At 44.8% G+C, this 21,360-nt stretch overlaps 1 protein-coding gene across 2 annotated transcripts in view; it reads right to left on the minus strand.

Moving 5' to 3' along the window:
* Positions 1 to 912: 912 nt before the first annotated feature.
* KIAA1549L (KIAA1549 like) overlaps positions 913 to 21,360 on the minus strand; it is a gene marked incomplete at both ends in the record, with an annotated part of 280,146 nt that continues 259,698 nt past the window's right edge. For both annotated transcript variants that reach the window (XM_082627296.1, XM_082627295.1), the window contains 4 exons: positions 913 to 1,194; positions 13,373 to 13,524; positions 14,673 to 14,821; positions 17,399 to 17,496. In XM_082627296.1, coding sequence (XP_082483422.1) covers positions 913 to 1,194; positions 13,373 to 13,524; positions 14,673 to 14,821; positions 17,399 to 17,496 — 681 coding nt within the window. The remainder of the gene's footprint in view (positions 1,195 to 13,372; positions 13,525 to 14,672; positions 14,822 to 17,398; positions 17,497 to 21,360) is intronic.

The following is a 21,360-nucleotide window of genomic DNA, read 5'->3' on the forward strand; positions in this document are numbered from 1 at the left end:
ACATCATTGCTGAAGAGACAGAGGTTTCCTTGTAAAAGTCGATGTATCTATTGTCCCCAAAAAGAGAGAAGCTTCGTTCTCAGGCCACCTTCATTGCAGGGCAAAGAAAACCTGTTTTTCTTTTGTAGGACCTTAAAAGCTCTTAGCACCGATTCTCTTCCAGCCAGAGCCCAACTTGCAGAATACTCTATTTCCAAAATGACAACACCTTTTCAAAAACCTGTCAACATGAATCCACCATTCCCTCTCATCTTCTCTCTTTCTTGGCCTTTGTTGAATTAATTGCAGGGGGAAAAGAGTCAGGACTATTCATAGGTGCAGTCATTGACAGTACTGATTTTCATCCAATTTATTTGACTTTGAATATGAACCTTTAAAAGAAAAGGACTCAGCTTTCTTGGCTGGAGTCAGTGTCTCCCTTGGAGATGGGAGGTGATTGCAACGATTACAGTCATGGCTGAATGAGAGAGAGTACAGTCTGGGACTTCATCACACGCCTGCATTGCCTTTAACACAGAAATAGAGTTAACATGCAGAGGTCACCGAAGATAGAGCTGTGCTCTCCCCATTCTGGTGATTTATTAAAATATGGCATTGGACAGGAATCTGCAGATCTGTGAGCATCTCTCGTGGCTAAGGCTCCGTAGGGAAATACACCCGCAGTTCAAAGAGTTAATGTAACAGAGTATCAAACATATGGTCCCACATGGGGACTTGTTGACATACAATCAGTTGAATAAGCCAAGCATCCAGTTGTTCAAGAGTTTCCTGTTCCCCAGAAGCCCCACTGTTCACCTTTTTAGAAACTGAGGGTGAGAAAGACTCCCACATCGTCTGTGCCTCCAGACCCATCAAGCCAGGCTGGAGAAACCCAAAGACTGTTTCCTCAGAGTCTGGAAGTGGGTGAAGGCATTAGACCTGGAACTCAAACATGTCCGTCTGCTTCTTGGCCAGCTTGGCCACCTCTTCCCGGATGGCCTTCACCAGGGCTGCTGTGGAGATGTTGGTCAGGGGCGTGTCGGACGGGTCGTTCTCCGCCAGGCTCTGCTGTGAGGCTGCTGCGGAGGGCAGCGGGGCCTGCTCCAAGCTGGGGTGCAGCCCGGCTGGCTGGCTGTACTGGCGAGGGAGCCTGGAGGGCGAGTTCTGCTGATACCGGGACCGGGGGTAAGCCTCGATGTACCCCGGGAGGGGGACCTACAAAGCATGTTGGGAGAGAAGACAAGGACCTGGGGTCAGGAAGCGGCTCAAGTCATAGGACGCACTCGATACCAAAGCAGGAGGGGACTGAGGACAAGGAAAGAGGTTTTAGAAGAAAATGAAGGCAACGCACCATTGTGCAGATACAAAAGCTGGAGTCTGTTTGGACTCACTGGATCTGCTGGTTGGATGAATTAAATACGTGTTTTAAACAGTATGCAAATAGTGGGCACATACCTGAATCTACATCTGAATCTACCCGGCTACCTTTTTAATATAAGCACCATCTAGCCAAAAGAAGTGTTGTTCTTTATGGATGTCAAAGGACTCGCGGGAGAGACCTTCAAGATGGAGGAGCCGAAAGACGTGGAGATCACCTTCCTCCCCACAAATACATCAGAAATACATCTACATGTGGAACAACTCCTACAGAACACCTACTGAACGCTGGCAGAAGACCTCAGACTTCCTAAAAGGCAAGAAACTCCCCATGTACCTGGGTAGGGCAAAAGAAAAAAGGAAAAACAGAGACAAAAGAATAGGGATGGGACCTGCACCTCTGGGAGGGAGCTGTGAAAGAGGAAAAGTTTCCACACACTAGGAAGCCCCTTCACGGGCGGAGACTGAGGGTGGGTGGGAGGGAAACTTCGGAGCCACAGAAGAGAGCGCAGCAACAGGGCTGCAGAGGGCAAAGCGGAGAGATTCCCGCACAGAGGATCGGTGCCGACCAGCACTCACCAGCCTGAGAGGCTTGTCTGCTCACCCGCCAGGGTGGGCAGGGGCTGGGAGCTGAGGCTTGGGCTTCAGAGGTCAGACCCCAAGGAGAGAACTTGGGTTGGTTGCGTGAACACAGCCTAAAGAGGGCTAGTATGCCACAGATAGCCGGGAGGGAGTCAGGGGAAAATGTCTGGACCTGCCGAAAAGGCAAGAGACCATTGTTTCAGGGTGCACAAGGAGAGGGGATTCAGAGAACCACCTAAGCAAGCTCCAGACACAGGTGCGAGCCGCAGCTATCAGCTCACACCCCCGAGACAAGCATGAAATGCTAATGCTGCCACCACTGCCACCAAGAATCCTGTGTGCAAGCACAGGTCACTACCCACACACACACACACCCCAGGAGCCTGTGCAGCCTGCCACTGCCAGGGTCCTGAGATCCAGGGACAACTTCCCCAGGAGAACACATGGCATACCTCAGGCTGTTGCAATGTCATGTTGGCCTCTGCCACTGCAGGCTCGCCCCGAATTACAATTATGACTTCTGTACCCCTTCCTCTCCCCAGCCTGAGTGAGCAAGAGAGCTCTAATCAGCCGCTGCTTTAACCCCTCCTGTCTGGGCGGGAACAGACGCCTGAGGGTGGCCTACATTCAGGGCTGGGGCTAAAACCAAAGCTGAACCCCGGGGGCTGTGCGAACAAAGAAGAGAAAGGGAAAGTTCTCCCAGCAGCCTCAGGAGCAGCAGATTAAATCCCCACAAGCAACTTGATAAACCTTCCATCTGTGGAACACCTGCATAGACAATGAATGTTCCCCAAATTGAGGCAGTGGACTTTGGGAGCAACTGTAGACTTGGGGTTTGCTTTCTGCATCTGACTTGTTTCTGATTTTTATGTTTATCTTAGTTTAGTTTTTAGTGCTTGTCATCATTGGTGGATTTTTTTATTGGTTTGGTTGCTCTCTTTTTAAAATGTTTATTATTTTTTAAATTAAAAAAATATATTTTCCTCTTTTTCTCTTTTTGTGAGTGTGTATATGTAAGTTTCTTTGTGTGATTTTGTCTGTTTAGGTTTGCTTTAACCATTGTCCTAGGGTTCTGACTGTTTGTTTCTATTTTGTTGTTGTTTTTTGTTTCTTTCTGTGATTTTTTCTGTTTAGTTTTGCTTTTACCATTTGGTTTGGGGTTCTATCTGTTGTTTGTTGGGTTTTTTTCCCCTTTTTTTCTCTTCCTTTTCTTCCGAGCCGTGAGGCTGGCAGGGTCTTGGTGCTCTGGCTGGGTATCAGGCCTGAGCCTCTGAGGTGGGAGAGCCGAGTTCAGGACATTGGGTCACCGGAGACCTCCCAGCCCCACATAATATCAATCGGCGAGAGCTCTCCCAGAGATCTCCAACTCAACACTAAGACACAGCTCCACCCAATGGCCAGCAAGCTCCAGTGCTGGACACCCGATGCCAAACAACTAGCAAGACAGGAACACAACCACACCCATTAACAGAGAGTCTGCCAAAAGTCATACTAAGTTCAAAGACACCCCAAAAAACACCACCGGACGCAGCCATGCCCACGAGAGGGACAAGATACAGCTCTACCCACCAGAACACTGGCACCAGTCCCTCCACCAGGAAGCCTACACAAGCCACTGAACCAACCTCACCCACTGGGGGCAGACACCAAAAACAATGGGAAGTACGAACCTGCAGCCTGCGAAAAGGAGACCCCAAACACAGTAAGTTAAACAAAATGAGAAGACAGAGAAATATGTAGCGGATGAAGGAGCAAGATAAAAACCCACCAGGCCAAACAAATGAAGAAGAAATAGGCAGTCTACCTGAAAAACAATTCAGAGTAATGATAGTAAAGATGATCCAAAATCTTGGAAATAGAAAGGAGAAAATACAAGGTGTAACAAGGACCTAGAAGAACAAAAGAGCAAACAAACAATGATGAACAACACAATAAATGAAATTTAAAACTCTCTAGAAGGAATCAATAGTAGAATAACTGATGCAGAAGAACGGATAAGTGACCTGGAAGATAAAATAGTGGAAATAAATACCGTAGAGCAGAATAAAGAAAAAAGAATGACAAGAATTGAGGACAGTCTCAGAGACCTGTGGGACAACATTAAATGAACCAACATTCGAATTATAGGGGTCCCAGAAGAAGAAGAGAAAAAGAAAGGGACTGAGAAAATACTTGAAGAGATTACAGTTGAAAACTTCCTTAATATGGGAAAGGAAATAGTCAATCAAGTCCAGGAAACACAGAGAGTCCCATACAGGATAAATCCAAGGAGAAACACGCCAAGACACATATTAATCAAACTATCAAAAATTAAATACAAAGAACAAATATTAAAAGCAGCAAGGGAAAAACAACAAATAACATACAAGGGAATCCCCATAAGGTTAACAGCTGATCATTCAGCAGAAACTCTGCAAGCCAGAAGGGAGTGGCAGGACATATTTAAAGTGATGAAAGGGAAAAACATACACCAAGATTACTCTACCCAGCAAGGATCTCATTCAGAATCGACAGAGAAATTAAAAGTTTTACAGACAAGCAAAAGCTAAGAGAATTCAGTACCACCAAAACAGCTTTACAACAGATGCTAAAGGAAGTTCTATAGGCAGGAAACACAAGAGGAGGAAAAGACCTATAATAACAAACCCAAATTGATTCATAAAATGGTAATAGGAACATACATATCGACAACTACCTTAAACATAAATGGATTAAATGCTCCAACCAAAAGACATAGACTGGCTGAATGGATACAAAAACAAGACCTGTATATATGCTGTCTACAAGAGACCCACTTCAGATCTAGGGACACAAACAGACTGAAAGTGAGGGGATGGAAAAAGATATTCCATGCAAATGGAAATCAAAAGAAAGCTGGAGCAGCAATTCTCATATAAGACAAAATAGACTTTAAAATAAAGACTATTACAAGAGACAAAGAAGGACACTATATAATGATCAAGGGATCAATCCAAGAAGAAGATATAACAATTGTAAATATTTATGCACCCAACATAGGAGCACCTCAATACATAAGGCAAATGCTAACAGCCATAAGGGGGAAACTGACAGTAACACAATAATAGTAGGGAACTTTAACACCCCACTTTCACCAATGGACAGATCATCCAAAAAGTAAATAAGGAAACACAAGCTTTAAATGACACATTAAACAGGGTGGACTTAATTGATATTTATAGGACATTCCACCCAAAAACAACAGAATACACTTTATTCTCAAGTGCTCATGGAACATTCTCCAGGACAGATCATATCTTGGGTCACAAATCAAGCCTTGGTAAATTTAAGTAAATTGATATTGTATCAAGTATCGTTTCCAACCACAACATTATGAGACTAGATATCAATTACAGGAAAAAAACTGTAAAAAGTACAAACACATGGAGACTAAACAATATGCTACTAAATAACCAAGAGATCACTGAAAGAATCAAAGAGGAAATCAAAAAATACCTAGAAACAAATGACAATGAAAACCGATGATCCAAAACCTATGGGATGCAGAAAAAGCAGTTCTGAGAGCGAAATTTATAGGAATACGATCCTACCTCAAGAAACAAGAAAAATCTCAAATAAACAACATAAACTTACACCTAAAGCAATAAGAGAAAGAAGAACAAAAAACCCCCAAAGTTAGCAGAAGGAAAGAAGTCATAAATATCAGATCAGAAAGAAATGAAAAAGAAATGAAGGAAATGACAGCAAAGATCAATAAAACTAAAAGCTGGTTCTTTGAGAAGATAAACAAAATTGATAAACCATTAGCCAGACTCATCAAGAAAAAAAGGGAGAAGGCTAAAACCAACAGAATTACAAATGAAAAAGGAGAAGTAACAACTGACACTGCAGAAATACAAAGGATCATGAGAGATTCCTACAAGTAGCTATATGCCAATAAAATGGACAACCTGGAAGAAATGGACAAATTCTTAGAAAAGTACAACCTTCTGAGACTGAACCAGGAAGAAATAGAAAATATGAACAGACCAATCACAAACACTGAAATTGAAACTGTGATTAAAAATCTTCCAACAAACAAAAGCCCAGAACCAGGTGGCTTCATAGATAAATTCTATCAAACATTTAGAGAAGAGCTAACACCTATCCTTCTAAAACTCTTCCAAAATATAGCAGAGGGGGCCTCCCTGGTGGCGCAGTGGTTGAGAGTCCGCCTGCCGATGCAGGGGATACGGGTTCGTGCCCCGGTCTGGGAGGATCCCATATGCCGCGGAGCGGCTGGGCCCGTGAGCCATGGCCGCTGGGCCTGCGCGTCCAGAGCCTGTGCTCTGCAACGGGAGAGGCCACAACAGTGAGAGGCCCGCATACCGCAAAAAGAAAAAAAAAAAAAAGACAAAATATAGCAGAGGGAGGAACACTCCCAAACTCATTCTACGAGGCCACCATCACCCTGATACCAAAACCAGATGAAGATGTCACAAAAAAAGAAAACTACAGGCCAATATCACTGATGAACATAGATGCAAAAATCCTCAACAAAATACTAGCAAATAGAATCCAACAGCACATTAAAAGGATCATACACCATGATCAAGTGGGGTTTATTCCAGGAATGCAAGGATTCTTCAACATACGCAAATCAATCAATGTGATACACCATATTAACAAACTGAAGAATAAAAACGATATGATCATCTCAATAGATGCAGAAAAAGCTTTCAACAAAATTCAACACTGATTTATGATAAAAACCCTGCAGAAAGTAGGCATAGAGGGAACTTACCTCAATATAATAAAGGCTATATATGACAAACCCACAGCTAACATCATTCTCAATGGTGAAAAACTGAAACCATTTCCACTAAGATCAGGAAAAAGACAAGGGTGCCCACTCTCACCACTACTATTCAACATAGTTTTGGAAGTTTTAACCACAGCAATCAGAGAAGAAAAAGAAATAAAAGGAATCCAAATTGGAAAAGAAGAAGTAAAACTGTCATTGTTTGCAGATGACATGATACTATAAAAAGAGAATCCTAAAGATGCTACCAGGAAACTACTAGAGCTAATCAATGAATCTGGTAGAGTTGCAGGATACAAAATTAATGCATAGAAATCTCTTGCATTCCTATACACTAATGACAAAAAATCTGAAAGAGAAATTAAGGAAACACTCCCATTTACCACTGCAACAAATAGAATAAAATACCTAGGAAGAAACCTACCTAAGGAGACAAAAGACCTGTATGCAGAAAATTATAAGACACTGATGAAAGAAATTAAAGATGATACAAACAAATGGAGAGATATACCATGTTCTTGGACTGGAAGAATCAACCTTGTGAAAATGACTATACTACCCAAAGCAATCTACAGATTCAATGCAATCCCCATCAAACCACCAAGGGCATTTTTCACAGAACTAGAATAAAAAACTTCACAATTTGTATAGATACACAAAAGACCCCGAATAGCCAAAGCAATCTTGAGAGAGAAAATTGGAGCTGGAGGAATCAGGCTCCCTGACTTCAGACTATACTACAAAACTACAGTAATCAAGACAGTATGGTACTGGCACAAAAACAGAAATATAGCTCAATGGAACAGGATAGTCTGTTCAACGACAGCCTCTTCAGTAAGTGGTGTTGGGAAAACTGGACAGCTACATGTAAAAGAATGAAATTAGAACACTCCCTAACACCATACACAAAAATAAACTCAAAATGGATTAAAGACCTAAATGTAAGGCCAGACACTAAAACTCTCAGAGGGAAAACAAAGACAGAACACTCCATGACATAAATCACAGCACGATCCTTTTTGACCCACCTCCTAGAGAAATGGAAATAAAAACAAAAATAAACAAATGGGACGAAATAAAACCTAAAAGCTTTTGCACGGCGAAGGAAACCATAAACAAGATGAAAAGACAGACTTCAGAATGGGAGAAAATATTTGCAAACAAAGCAACTGACAAGGATTAATCTCCAAAATATACAAGCAGCTCATGCAGCTCAATATCAAAAAAACAAACAACCTAATCCAAAAATGGGCAGAAGACCTAAATAGACATTTTGCCAAAGAAGACATACAGATTGCCAACAAACACATGAAAGGATGCTCAACATCATTAATCATTAGAGAAATGCAAATCAAAACCACAACGAGGTATCACCTCACACCGGTCAGAATGCATCATCAAAAAATCTACAAACAATGAATGCTGGAGAGGGTGTGGAGAAAAGGGAACCCTCTTGCACTGTTGGTGGGAATGTAGATTGATACAGCCACTATGGAGAACAGTATGGAGGTTCCTTAAAAAACTAAAAATAGAACTACCATACGACCCAGCAATGCCACTACTGGGCATATACCCTGAGAAAACCACAATTCAGAAAGAGTCATGTACCACAATGTTCACTGCAGCTCTATTTACAATAGCCTGGAGATGGAAGCAACCTAAGTGTCCATCGACAGATGAATGGATAAAGAAGATGTGGCACATATATACAATGGAATATTATTCAGCCATAAAATGAAACGAAATTGAGTTATTTGTAGTGAGGTGGATGGACCTAGAGTCTGTCATACAGAGTGAAGTAAGTCAGAAAGAGAAAAACAAATACTGTATGCTAATGCATATATATGGAATATAAAAAAACGGTACTGATGAACCTAGGGGCAGGGCAGGAATAAAGATGCAGACATAGAGAATGGACTTGAGGACCCAGGGAGGGGGAAGGGTAAGCTGGGACGAAGTAAGAGTGTAGCATGGACATATATACACTACCCAATGCAAAACAGATAGCTAGTGGGAAGCAGCTGCATAGCACAGGGAGGTCAGCTCAGTGCTTTGTGACCACCTAGAGGAGTGAGATAGGGAGGGTGGGAGGGAGATGCAAGAGGGAGGGGATATGGGGATACGGGGATATATATATACGTATAGCTGATTCACTTTGATATACAGCATAAACTAACACAACATTGTTAAGCAATTATACTCCAATAAAGATGTTCAAAAAATTAGACTTTAATTATATATTTTTATAAAAAAAGGACTCAGGGATTTATCACTGATGATAACAGCTAATACTGAATGAGCCCTGTGCTAAGGGCTTTCCAATCGTGGTCTCATTTAATTCTCAGAACAACAACCTAGGAGGTAGGTATTGTTACCCTTATTTTACAGAACAGGAAACTGAAGCAAACAGTGCCTCAATTGAAGGTGCCACAGCTAACAAGCCACTGAGAGATGCAGCTCCAGGCTGGGAGTTAGTCACTGCACTATATTGTCTTGGATCTGGAATATGATCTTGGCTTCTTGAAAAAAATTTCTCTTTTCATTAAAAGTGGAAGATACACAGTTCTATGCTTTCATATATGGACACTTATAGTAATAAGGACAGGGCAATGATCCGGAATTCAGGATCAACTTTCCCACAGAAGCAGTGTCATAAAAGGGGATGCTGTTCCATGGTAATCCACAAAAGGCCTTTATATCCCATAATGTTAACTGCAACACTGCAAGATAAATGCCCATGGATGATGTAGGTATGGGGTGCTACCGTGAATGGGACACATGTAAGGAGTCAGGCAGCTTTCTGGGAGGAGCAGCTTAGCTGAGTCTGGAAGATGAAGAGGCTGTTTTTCAGAAGACAAGGTGGGAGGGGCATTCCAGGCAGAGGGAAAAGCAATGCAGAGGCCTGGAGGTACACAGAGGAAGGTGCACCCAGGGAGGTTCAGTGATTTGGTCTGACCAGAGAGGGTGTGTGGGGTATGAGGGGAGCTCAGGAAGACAGGCAGTCAGGGCCAGATCAAAAAGCTGCTGAACGCCAGGCTATGGAGTAAAGTTTTCTATGGCACTTCTAAGGAATTGAGTGTGTTTCCATTCTTTACAGAGATGTCTGTTTGGGCGCTGGTGAGGATGGAGTGGGAAGGGGTTGGGTGAGGATTCAGAATTTTGTACGGGCGAATGTGTAGCAGGAAAGCAGGCCTCTCCAGTCCCTGCCAGAGGTTCTGACAACCCCTCCGGAGAAGGCCTGGCCTGGGAGCCACCAGTGGGTGTCAGGCAGAGGAAAGGTCTGTATTTTAGGAAGGACACTCTGGAGGTGGACCCACTGGAGGTGGAGAGGAGATAAGTTCTGAGGCTACCTCAACGGACCAGGTAAGAGTCGGGAAGGACCCGAGTGAGGGAAAAAGTGATGGGATGGATGTCCCAAAGTTTGGGGCTTTAATTTCCCTACAAGATCTGGTAAAGGAAGACAAAGCAGCAAATATATTTCACTTGCATCTTAGAGGAAAATCAGAGCCGGACTGTCCCAGCCGTTGGGCCACACAGCTGGGAACGCACAGGTGACTGGAGGCTAACAGAGAGCTAAGGCCAGGACATGGGACTTGCCTGTCAGGTCTCAGCTCAAATTCCCTTTCTTCCGGGAGACCTTCCCCAGTCCTATATTAGCTGAGAGCTCCCTGTAAGGTCCTTCCATGCACTTTGTCTAGCATAACAGTTATCACTCACAATACCATCGCGTGTCTCAGGCATTGACTGTGAAGGCAGAACTGTGTCTCACCTGCTTACCACTGTGCACCAGTGCCCAGAACTGTGCATGGTACACAGTAGGGAGTGTCTCAGACCTGGGGTTCTGAGCGGCACAATTTGAAAATCACCGAAGGATGACCAAGTGGTGCCGTATGTTTGTGAAGGAAGCTGCCATGTCCCCTTTCCCTGCATTTCAAGTTCAGCTGGAGCTGAGGGTCAGTGTCCAACTCTTGAGACCTCCCAGTTCTGCAGCATTAAGCAACTTGGTGCTTGTGGCTGGGACAGGCCAGGGACACCTGACGCCACTGGAGTGGCCTCAGGGTAATACTCAGAGGCAGGGAAGATGAGGAGAGGACACACTCTTCCTCCCTTACAGTAGATGCAGGCGGGAGCCACCGCACCTTGCGGGCCAAAATCCAGGGCTGGCAAACACCACTCCTTCCCTAGCCAGTGCCTGTGGCAGGCATCACCTATTGATCACAGCACACTTTCCTGATGAGCCTGGGAACCCCCTCTCAATCCCTCTCCATCCAGCACCAAGGATGAAACCTATTTGTCAAGCCAGGTCCAGGTGATTTTATACAAGTTAGCTCCTAATATCTGGATACCTGGGATCAGGAAGGTCAGACATCCAAATGATGGTGGGGGCTTTTTTCTTCTCACATGGATGTGGAGGGTGAATATTTTCCCCACTGGAGTATCTTTCTCAAGCCAACATCTGGTCCCTCTGAGCCTCCTGTGCTGAATTTCAAATTCAATAAAGCACCTGACCTCCCAGCTTGCTTCCTGGCTGCTGTGCTCCACGCATGGGCATGCCACCCTGCTTAACTGAAGGTGGTAATGGGGCTCCAGGAAAGACCCATTTAGGCTGCAGCCATCACTTTCCTCTTAAAAACAACTAATAGGAAACTAGCACTCCCTCACAATTGGGGGGTGGCATGGTGATCAAGTCATCATGTCCAAAAGATTAAGTTTTTATTTGCTGGGCTCCTTTTCCTTCATCTTTAAGGCAACATGAACCCAAAGGTATCTGGATGTCACCATAAGCCTGGCTAAGTATTATCTGTAAGTATCTTGAAGGCAAGGGACAAGGTTTTGTAAATACTTTTGCTGACTCCTGCAAAGCACCCAGTGCACCCTGCATGCAGAGGGTGAGCTGACAAAGCTGCAGGTCTACTGTCTAATTAGCACAAGTATCAACTACTTTCTGAAAAGTACACATTATGTTTAGACTGCAAGTGGAATTATGGAGGTGAATAACCTCTGAACTGATCAACTCACACCCGGTGAGTTCAGCTATTTAGAAGAGCTGAGGATGACAAAGGAAGCAAAAAAGGCCCACAAACAACCAAAAGAGATGCCATACACTCCCGCATTAAGATTTGTAGACTGAACAGTAGGGAAGCCCTCCAGTTACTCTCTCAGAGACTATTTACTCCAGCTCTACAAACAACTCTAATGAGCTCAGACATGCCTCATTTGCAGATAACAGAGCATTAGGAAAAGCATATTTAAAGGTGAGTATATATCTGAAAGTGGGGAAATTGAGCAAGGTGTGAGCCGGGAGCAAGGTCAGAGAAAGAAAAAACATACTAAGCCTTATAATAATTCCAAAAATTATAATAGTTTAGAGATGCCTGACATAGGGGCAATAATCCTACAAACCGTCAGAGCCCATCTGACAAATGTCATTTTAGTACAGTGAGCCATAATAATGATGCTGAATCATGTGTTAAAGACTAATTAAATTATATTTTTCTTTTAAAGAAGGAAGGGAGAAGGATGTAATTCATTCCAGAATTTAAAAATTCAGGTGGCATATATTTTTAAATATTTTGGAAATTAAAGGAATAGCTTTGATTATTAGGAAAATTAATATACGTAGGGTAGTTTTACCCTGATGATGTTGTTTAAATGTGGCATCACTACAACAAGAAGAGACAGCAACGCTGAGGTTGAATTGAACCTGTAGGGGTAGAAAGTATGGACCCCAGGGGTTTGGACAGAGAGAAAAGATGACACAGGCGTCAATGTGTTTCCTAAATCTAGGATGTATTTCAAATGCTGAGACCAAACCCTAAAATGACACACAGCACCACAGGGCCCTAGGAAACAGCCTGCCTTTCTTATCCATGATGGATGATCTCACACAGGGAGTGGAGCAACTCATTCTAGAGGCCATCATTGTGCTATTTTTGTTTGCTTGTTTTTTGTTTTTCACTTGGCAGTGCTTGACAGGTGGCTCAGACGCAGGTTTGGGTGTGAATATCTAGGTTCATCTGGTTGCTGCCCCTCTTTGGTCCAGGCTGGGCCAGGTCCACTGTGCCATAAACTCCTACTAATATAATGAAGGAAGAAACCAGGAGACCATGCCAAGACAGTCTTCAGCTGGAAGACGGGCAGAAAGCTTTAGATCTACATGCAAAGTAATTCAGTCTTGGGTTTCTAATACTTCATTTTCTGGTATTGCATCTAAACTTTTCACAGGATTTTAAAGCTGAAAGGAACAAATTTAGTAAAGGCTTTGGAGCCAGAAAGATGCAGGTTTGACTGCTGGACACATCAGGGGAATAATACCTACATGATAGGTCTCATGAAGATTAAATAAGATAACATAAATAGAACATCTAATATAGTGCCTGGCACATAGAAAGTACTCAAAAAATGGTAGTTATTATAAAACTGTATTTGATTAAGGGCGCCCTCCGGAAAGAGGTGGAATCTGACTGAAGGCTCCTGTGTCAAAGGACATCACACTCCCTTCCCCGCACTGTCTCCTCTAATAGCTGATTTTAGCCACCTGGTTGGTGGGAGGGGGCCTGAGATAACAAAACACTCAGTCTCAGCCTCACATCCCTTCTCTCCCTGAAGGGTGTCAAGCAGGTAAAGTTGTGAGGGAATCAGCAAGGGTCTCACCGAATCAGCCCACTGGCTCGGGAGCTCATTCTCTCCTGCATAAGACATCCAGGCCTGGTTCCTGTAGGACGAGGGAGGCGTCGGGATGAAGTAGCCGGTGAAGCCGGGTCTGTTGGCAGCTGGAATGGCGAATACTGCCGGCACCGTATTACCTGGCATGGAGGAGATGGACGGGCGAGATTAGGCACCTCGCCCACTGGGCTGACATATGCACAAGCTGGGGGAAGCTGGGAAATGGGAGGACACTGGCCTTGGGGGAAGGGCTGATGGGAAGGCATCACACCTCCACCTGCAGCCCCAGCCCTGCTCACCTGCCCAGACAGTAGTGGAGGCATCACCTGCTGGGACTCAGACCTAGCTTTCTAGAGAAGTGATGGCTCAACAGTCCTTGCTGAGCCCTCACCAACTCCCCCATCCCCATCCCAACACCCCTGACCTACTGGGGTGCCAGGTGTTTTCCTCCCAAGAGAATGGGTATTTTTCAAGAGCCAAGAAGAGGAACCTAAAGGAATAGATTTCACTGGTGGCATTTCTGGACACAGTATGCTTTAGTAAGTGTTGACAACCGAGTGTTTGCAGTTTTAGCCTAAAAGGTATGGTTTGGATAAATGACAAAACCCATTGGGGCATGTTCAAACCTCCATGTTCATTGACATTGTTTGTAATAGCAAGACACTGGAAACAACCAATATGTCTCTCACTAGGGGATAGGCTAAATGGTCGCATATCACATAATGGAATACCATATGGCAGTGTGAACAAATGAACTAGATCAACATGTGTGTAGCAACCTGGACAACTTCTGAAAACAATGTTAAGCCAAGAAAACAAAGTGCAAAAGGAAAGGTATAGCTTAACATCACTTATGTAAATTTAAAATATACAAAGCATTAACATATACCATTGTATAGATATACATACGTAGTGAAAGCCCATGACTTAAAGACTGTGATTACCTCTGGGGAGAAGGGGAATGAGTTGGGAGTGGATAGTTGTATCTGGAACGCTTTAAAGATATATATATAATCATTTTTTAAAAGGCCTTAAGTCTGGCAAAATGTGAACATCCACCCTGACCGTAACCTATCTTAATATTTTGTCAGAGTTCAGATCTTTTTAAGAAATAAAAGCAGTAGCTCTTCTAGCCAGGGCTACTGAAGTCCAGAGGGGATCCAGAAATACAGTTGCTTTGATTCCTGACGGTGGCGGGTAGAAGGTGGAGAGCGGGGAGGACAAAGTGCACAGCGCGGGGGCTGGCGCAGGGCGCGGGCTTCTTCCAGGCCTTTCTCCTCTTGCCCACCTGAGTAATTTAAAGCCGACTGATCCAACTGTGCCACAGACACAGGGCCTCGGGACACCTGCGCGAAGGAGGCGCTGTCGTGCAGCTGGGCGGGCTCAGGCCCCGCGGACTCGGCCATCCTGGTCTTGCTCCCAACATCCGAGGTGGACCTGCGGGTGGAGAGGGGCCGCCTTAGCCGTCTCCAGGGACCGCGGCCGGCCGGGCGAGGCGGGGCTCGCGGGGCAGATCACGGCCGGGGGATGGCTTCGGCCTCCAAGCCCCACGACGGCGGGGTCCTCAGGCCTGGGCTTGCCCCCGAATAACAAAGGGGGCCTACACGCCCAGACCTGGAGCAGCCGTCGCGGTGGCCCGAGGTGGAGTCATTTTTAGATAGTCAAGGTCAGTGCTCCCCTGAGGGTGACTCTCATGTCTCTGGGGAGTAGAACACTTAATTTCCACATAAAAATGAGCCAAGAATTAGCGCTGGGTCTTAGCTGGGGATGGTCGACCTGGCAGGTGATGACATCATCGGCAGCCAATGGGAAGGCTCCGTCTGGAGTGCGCCGCCACTCCCCCTCCTGACACCGGGACGAGACCCTGGAGGGCTGCGGGGACCGCGTTCCCTGCTGCTACTGGCAGGAAGCAAGAAGCCCTAGGCTCTGGGAAGCTCAGGCTGCTCCCGGAAGCAGGAGCCTAGTACTTTCTGGCATTATGAATGAGAGAACACTTTTTTTTTTTTTAAGTTCCACAGGCAAGCAGAGAATCTGGCGCATTTAACACTTCTCTTCACTTATGGCTCAGAAAGCCATGTAAGAAGAGGGGGCTGGGGTGAGGGCACGGGCCTCTCCCCCTAGTATAAAGGGTGCTGTAGCCAGTCTCTGTCTTCCCTGTGGTAGAGGCACTTCGGGCTCTCCTAAAATTAAAGTGGAGGGAGGCAAAGGCTGCCAGCCCACAGGGCCACCCTCTAAGCAGAGGCAGGCTGTCATACTAAGAGCAGAATAGAGGCGCGGTAAGGGAGCGCATCGGGAGCCTGGGTTCTGGCTGCCTCCTGTCTCTGAGCCCCAGTTCCTCATCTGTAAAATGAAAGGGGAGGATGCCTCCATCTCAAAGGTTCTTCCCTGGTCTAACCCTCTGGGTTCATAAGGAGGGCAGTGACCTCCTGATATTTGGCAAGGATGGCAGACGGTGCAGAAGGACATGAGAGGAGATTGGTGGTTGAGATAAGAAATAAGAAATAGGTGCTGGGGCTTCCCTGGTGGCGCAGTGGTTGAGAGTCCGCCTGCCGATGCAGGGGACATGGGCTCGTGCCCCGGTCCGGGAGGATCCCACATGCCGCGGAGCGGCTGGGCCCGTGAGCCATGGCTGCTGAGCCTGCGCTTCCGGAGCCTGTGCTCCGCAACGGGAGAGGCCACAACAGTGAGAGGCCTGCGTACCACGAAAAAAAAAAAAAAAAAAAGAAAGAAATAGGTGCTGGCCTTCAGCAAACATAGCTCAAACGACTGATTGAAAAGCTCCTCCAATCCAGAACCCCCAGGAGCAACTGTTCCCCAGGGAGGGTCAAACACAGGCTGTGAGGATTAAACTACACATCAGGGTGGGCTGCTGGGGGCTCAGCAGTGTAGGGTCTCCCTTTCTCCGTCCCTCCTTCTCCCATTTGCTCACTCCCACAGCCCTGGCTTCCCACAGGCTCTTTCCAGGCATCTGCTACTCCTTTAGAAAACCATCCTAGGAAAATCCCTGGCTTCTGCTCTATACACTTGGCCACCTTTGAGGACTCCCAGAGCCTTTGAGGTCATTTAGGTCATTGCCCTCACTTTACAGATAAGGAAACAGGAGCCAGACAGGGGACGCAATGTGCCTGGAGTTACACAGCAGGTTAGGGTGGAACCCTGATCCGCTGCCTCCCATCCCTCCCTGAGCTTGACTGGGGTCAAAGGGTGGTGTCTACACACAGCTCGGCATCCTAAACTGCTGGAAGTGAAGGCAGGTCGTTTCTGAGGAAAACTCATTTCTTTTCACCATTTTGACAAAGTTCAGACCTGTGGCCCACAAATAGTGTATGATTAGCATGTTGGAGGAAGCTATGGTAGGAGGGCCAGGGCAGTGGCCCGTACAGGCCCCAGGGCACGGTTGTCTCTCCTGGCCTTGGACATGATGACTATTCCAACCTCCCCCAGGGCTCTTGGCTGTTGTTTCTTGTCTATCTTTTTTTAAAACATGTGCTTTTTATATTATTACAGAGCAAAGAGAATGCTGAATATATGTTTCACAGCTGACCTATCCAAGTTCGTGTGCTTTCATCCTCTCCATCTTGGAAGTCAAGAGTTAGGGCAGGAGGCTAGACATGCTGCACCCTGGCCTCTCGGACACTACCCCTCAATAACAAAGGGCCTTCTGGGTGCACACACCTGGCAGGAGGCGCCCAGACTTGAGGCAGCTGTTGTGACAGCCCAAGTTGGAGTAATTTTTAGATGTTCAAGGTCAAGGTATGGGGCAGTTGACCTTGGGTTTTTTCAATTGTGGGTTCTACAGGACTTTCAGTTTTCAATGATAAGAAAGTAGGTCAACCCTCTGTGGCCCCCCACTTCCTTCCTTCATGGTACTTGGGGTGTCCCAGGCACATGGTTGTCTGTACAGGTGATGCACCCTGAATGGGGCAGGGCAGGAAGGAAATCTGTCAGGGCGGGGCACACAGGACCAAATCCTCTGCAAATATTCCAAATAAGGCAAAGAAAGGAATGTGTTACCGCCTGAGAGAAGCGACAGCCACTGGGCCAGTCCGTGGAGGCACAGGTGGAGGGGGAGAGCCCATGACCATTTCAGGAAGCTGGGAAAACCTGTAGGCCTGTGAAAGAGACGAGCAAATAGAGGGAGATGTGTTAAAACCCGGTGTCCATCAACACACAGGTTCTTCTTACTTAAAAGGGAAGCAAACTTCCGAGGGTTAGACTTTCCTTCTTTCCTCAAACTTTCCCCTTCGATCTCCCTTAACATGTTCCCCCGCCCACTCTTCTATCTCATCTGCCACCATTCTCCCCTCTGCTGGGCCACTGCAGTCACAGAGTCCTTCAGTTGTTCTTAGAATCTGCCAAGTTCTTTCCTGCCTTGGGCTTTGTACATGCTGCTCCTTCCCCCTGGGATGCTTCTCTCCCAGTCCTTCCTGTGGCTCCTTCCTTCATTTCATTCATCCAGCCCCATATTCCCTGTTAGCCCCATTTACTCTGTCTTCATATTCTGTTTTATTTTTTGGCATAGCAGTTGTCACTCTGGTATTATATCATTGCTTATTTATTATCTGCCACAAACTAGACTGTAATGAGGGCAAGAGATTTATTCTCAGCTGCATCCTCGCGCCTGGAACACTGCCTGTTATACCATGGATGAGCAATAAATATTAGATAAGGAATGAATCACTGATTGCATTTACTTTCTGACTCATGGAAAGTGGGTTTAGTGGCCGAAAGTAATGGGTCTGGAGTCAGGAAATATGGGTGGAGGCTCTAATTTGCTGATGAATAGACTTTATGTCCCTAAGCAAGTCAGGTGACCTCTCTGGGCCTCAGTGTCTTCTTCTGAAATGGGGACAAGGATACCTTGCTCAGAGGGGGTGGGTGCAAAGAAGATCAGGCAAGAGAGTGTATGTGTAAGTATTTTGTGATCTATAAAGCACTATTCAAAGATAAGGGATCAGAAATGCCACAAAAGTGAAGACTTTAATCAACATAGGAGGGGAGAAAAGGAAAATGGTCAGAGACAGGACCAGACAGCCAGGCCACAGCCTCTTTGAGCAGGAGAAAATCTAGAAATGCTCTCTGCGAAGACAAAGATTGGCTTGTGCTTCTCATTCATTTTTTTCTTTAGGTATCAAGGCCTGCCAGATCTCTTGAGGAACAAGATCATAGGGCTTTAAACCTGAAGGCATCCAGACAGAAAGCAGCAGCAGAGAGAATCCATAAACAGGATTCTTTAAACCGAATGAGGGCTTCTCCCTTCAGCATCATGGCAGACTACCTACTCATAAGGGCCTACCCAGTAAATAACAAGTAGATCCTGGATAAAACCTGGCTTTTAATGCATGTAGGAATTGCAGGATATAAGGAAAATCTTAAGGACTCCACCCACTACCCACCCCATCCCTCTCACATCTCAGCAAACTAAAATAAAAACTGTGAGCTGAAATCAGAGGTAGAAACAATGAGTAGTAAACAAATATGAAAGGTGGGATTGCCTCGAAAACAAATGCCATACTGGTAATCAATTAAGAGATCAAGCCTGGGACAGGGCAAGGTGAGGCAGGTGAAACTGAGACCCTTCAGCCAACCTGGAAGGGGCTAACATTGGTTCCTCCCAGGGAGGAAGGTTGGCAATGCTCCCAGGCTCAGGCAGAAGCAATTGTAAGTCCTCTTTGGAAGAGATATTCCTAATCTAGGCTCTCGGGATTGGCACAGATTGAGATGAAGCAAAAAGGAGCTCATAATCAAATATCAGAAAACACAACAGAAAACATAAGTGAAAGTTAGAAAAAACAAGAAATTTAGACCTTAAAGGACTTTAGAGTTTGAAATTTCCAGATACAAAATAGAAAGTAACAAGGTAAGAAATGTTTTAAGAAAATAACTGACCAGACAGAAACATTATCAGAAATGATCCAGCAGATTTGAAAAAGAACAAATAGAACTTTTAGAAGTGAAAAAAATACTGAAATAAAACACTCAATATAGGCGAATTAAGTAATAGATTTATCACAGATGGAAAGAAATATAAACTAGAAAATGGAATTGAGATTACTAAGGATGAAACACAAAGAGACAAGAAGATAGAAAACATACGTCTCAACAAATGACCCAATTTTGTTCCTTTTTATGGCTGAGTAATATTCCATTGTATATATGTACCACGATGACTAATAAGAACCTGCTGTATAAAAAAATAAACTAAAATTCAAAAATTCAAAAAATAAAATAAAAAGAAACTCATTAAATGGATAAAAAAAAGATAGAAAATATAAAAGAGAAGTAAAAGATACAGAGGATGGAATAAGAAGGTCTAACATGCAGTTAATCAAAGTCCCAAAGGAGAAAAGTTGGAGAAAGAAGAAACAATATTTTAAGAAGCAATGACTAAGAATTTTCCAGAGCTGAAGAAATAAATTAATCATTTTAGGAAGTATAATATATAACAAGAAGGATAAATAAAACAAAATACACACCTACATACACTGTAGTGAAATGGTAGAATACCAAAGACAAAGAGAAGGTCTTAAAGCAGCCAGAGGAAAAAAAGGCATATCACCTGTAAAGGGATGACATTTAGACTGACAGATGACTTTTCAACAGCACCCAGAAGACCATGGTATGCAAGTGCTCAAAGAAAATAACTGTCAACCTAGAAATGTGTCATCAACAGTAATTTTCCAGAACAAGAATGAAAAAAACAATTGCCCAAATCTAGAGGAACTGGCTGAATCAATATGGAAAGCTACATCACCATGCTGCATTTTCCTTTTTAGCATCAGTAAACTATTGGGTTGGCCAAAAAGTTCGTTTGTATTTTTCCATAAGATGTTTTTTGGCCAACCCAGTATACATGCTAAGGTAGTATTCAGGGAACCAAAATCTTAAGCTCCACTGGATCCTAAGCTCCTTGGGGTTCAGCAAGCACATCTTTCTCATCCTGGCTCTCCCACCTCATCAAGCAAAGTGCTTTGCACCTAGTACTGCTATATAACTATTTGTTGAATGAATGTTGAGTGAGCCAGGAGTCAGGAGACCAAGGCTCTCATCTTGATTCAGCCATTCACATTCTGTGGACATGTCATTCAGTCTCTCTGCATCTCATTTTTCTGTTTTTGGTTTTCCTTGTGAAATACGGCATTGGAGTAGTTCATGAGCTTCCAAACAAACATTTATTTAGCCATGAAACCATTCTGACGTGACCCGAATACATAACCAGATTAAAGCGGAACTGCTCTGGTTGAAGTTGGGGGTAGGGATGCCTAGGTGACTTTGGCCCTTTGCTTACCTGCATGATGACACCCTGGGGACCTCCCTGAACCCTATGGTTTTACAGAGTTTGAAAATCATTGTCCCGGAGGTCCTTCCAGCTTTGCATTCCATTATTATCAACAAACCAACAAGTAAGGATATGTCTTTCCCAAAATAGAGAAAGGGGTGTATAGCCCCTCTTCTCTCTTCTGGCCTCTCATGATATCAGTAGAGGAGACAGACAACTTATTTTTATCCCTGGTTCTTGGAAGGCCTATTCTGTAGCCAACACAGTTTTCCAGCCAAGAAAATGCATTTTATGTCTGTCTTGTAACAGTTCCCCAAAGAACTGATTAAAAGTTCTGAACTTTTGACAAGTACCAAGGGAATTTCCTGCTTTGGATGATTTTTCCAGGTACAAAGCAAGACTACACAGGAGATCAAGGTCTCCTTTGGTCTGTATCCTCGGGGCTCCCTGCAGCCACAGAGACCACATAAAAAGCAGAAAGGCTACCTGTGCCCTGTGCTAATGGCTGAGGAAAATCCCCCCAGCAGTGTCTTCCTACCTCCCCCTGTGCGGTTTCCCCATAGTTCTAAGTCCTCCTGGATTCGCATTCTGGCTCCCCTTTCCATGTGTCTGGAACCTGGCTCCCTGCGGGCTGCTTTGTGACTAGGATCTCACTAGAAGCTATTGCTCAAAACTGTTACCTAGTTCCAAGTTTCCA

This window comes from Mesoplodon mirus (genome assembly GCF_964341445.2).
Source record: "Mesoplodon mirus genome assembly, chromosome: 7".
In the NCBI taxonomy this organism is placed as follows: Eukaryota; Metazoa; Chordata; class Mammalia; order Artiodactyla; family Ziphiidae; genus Mesoplodon; species Mesoplodon mirus.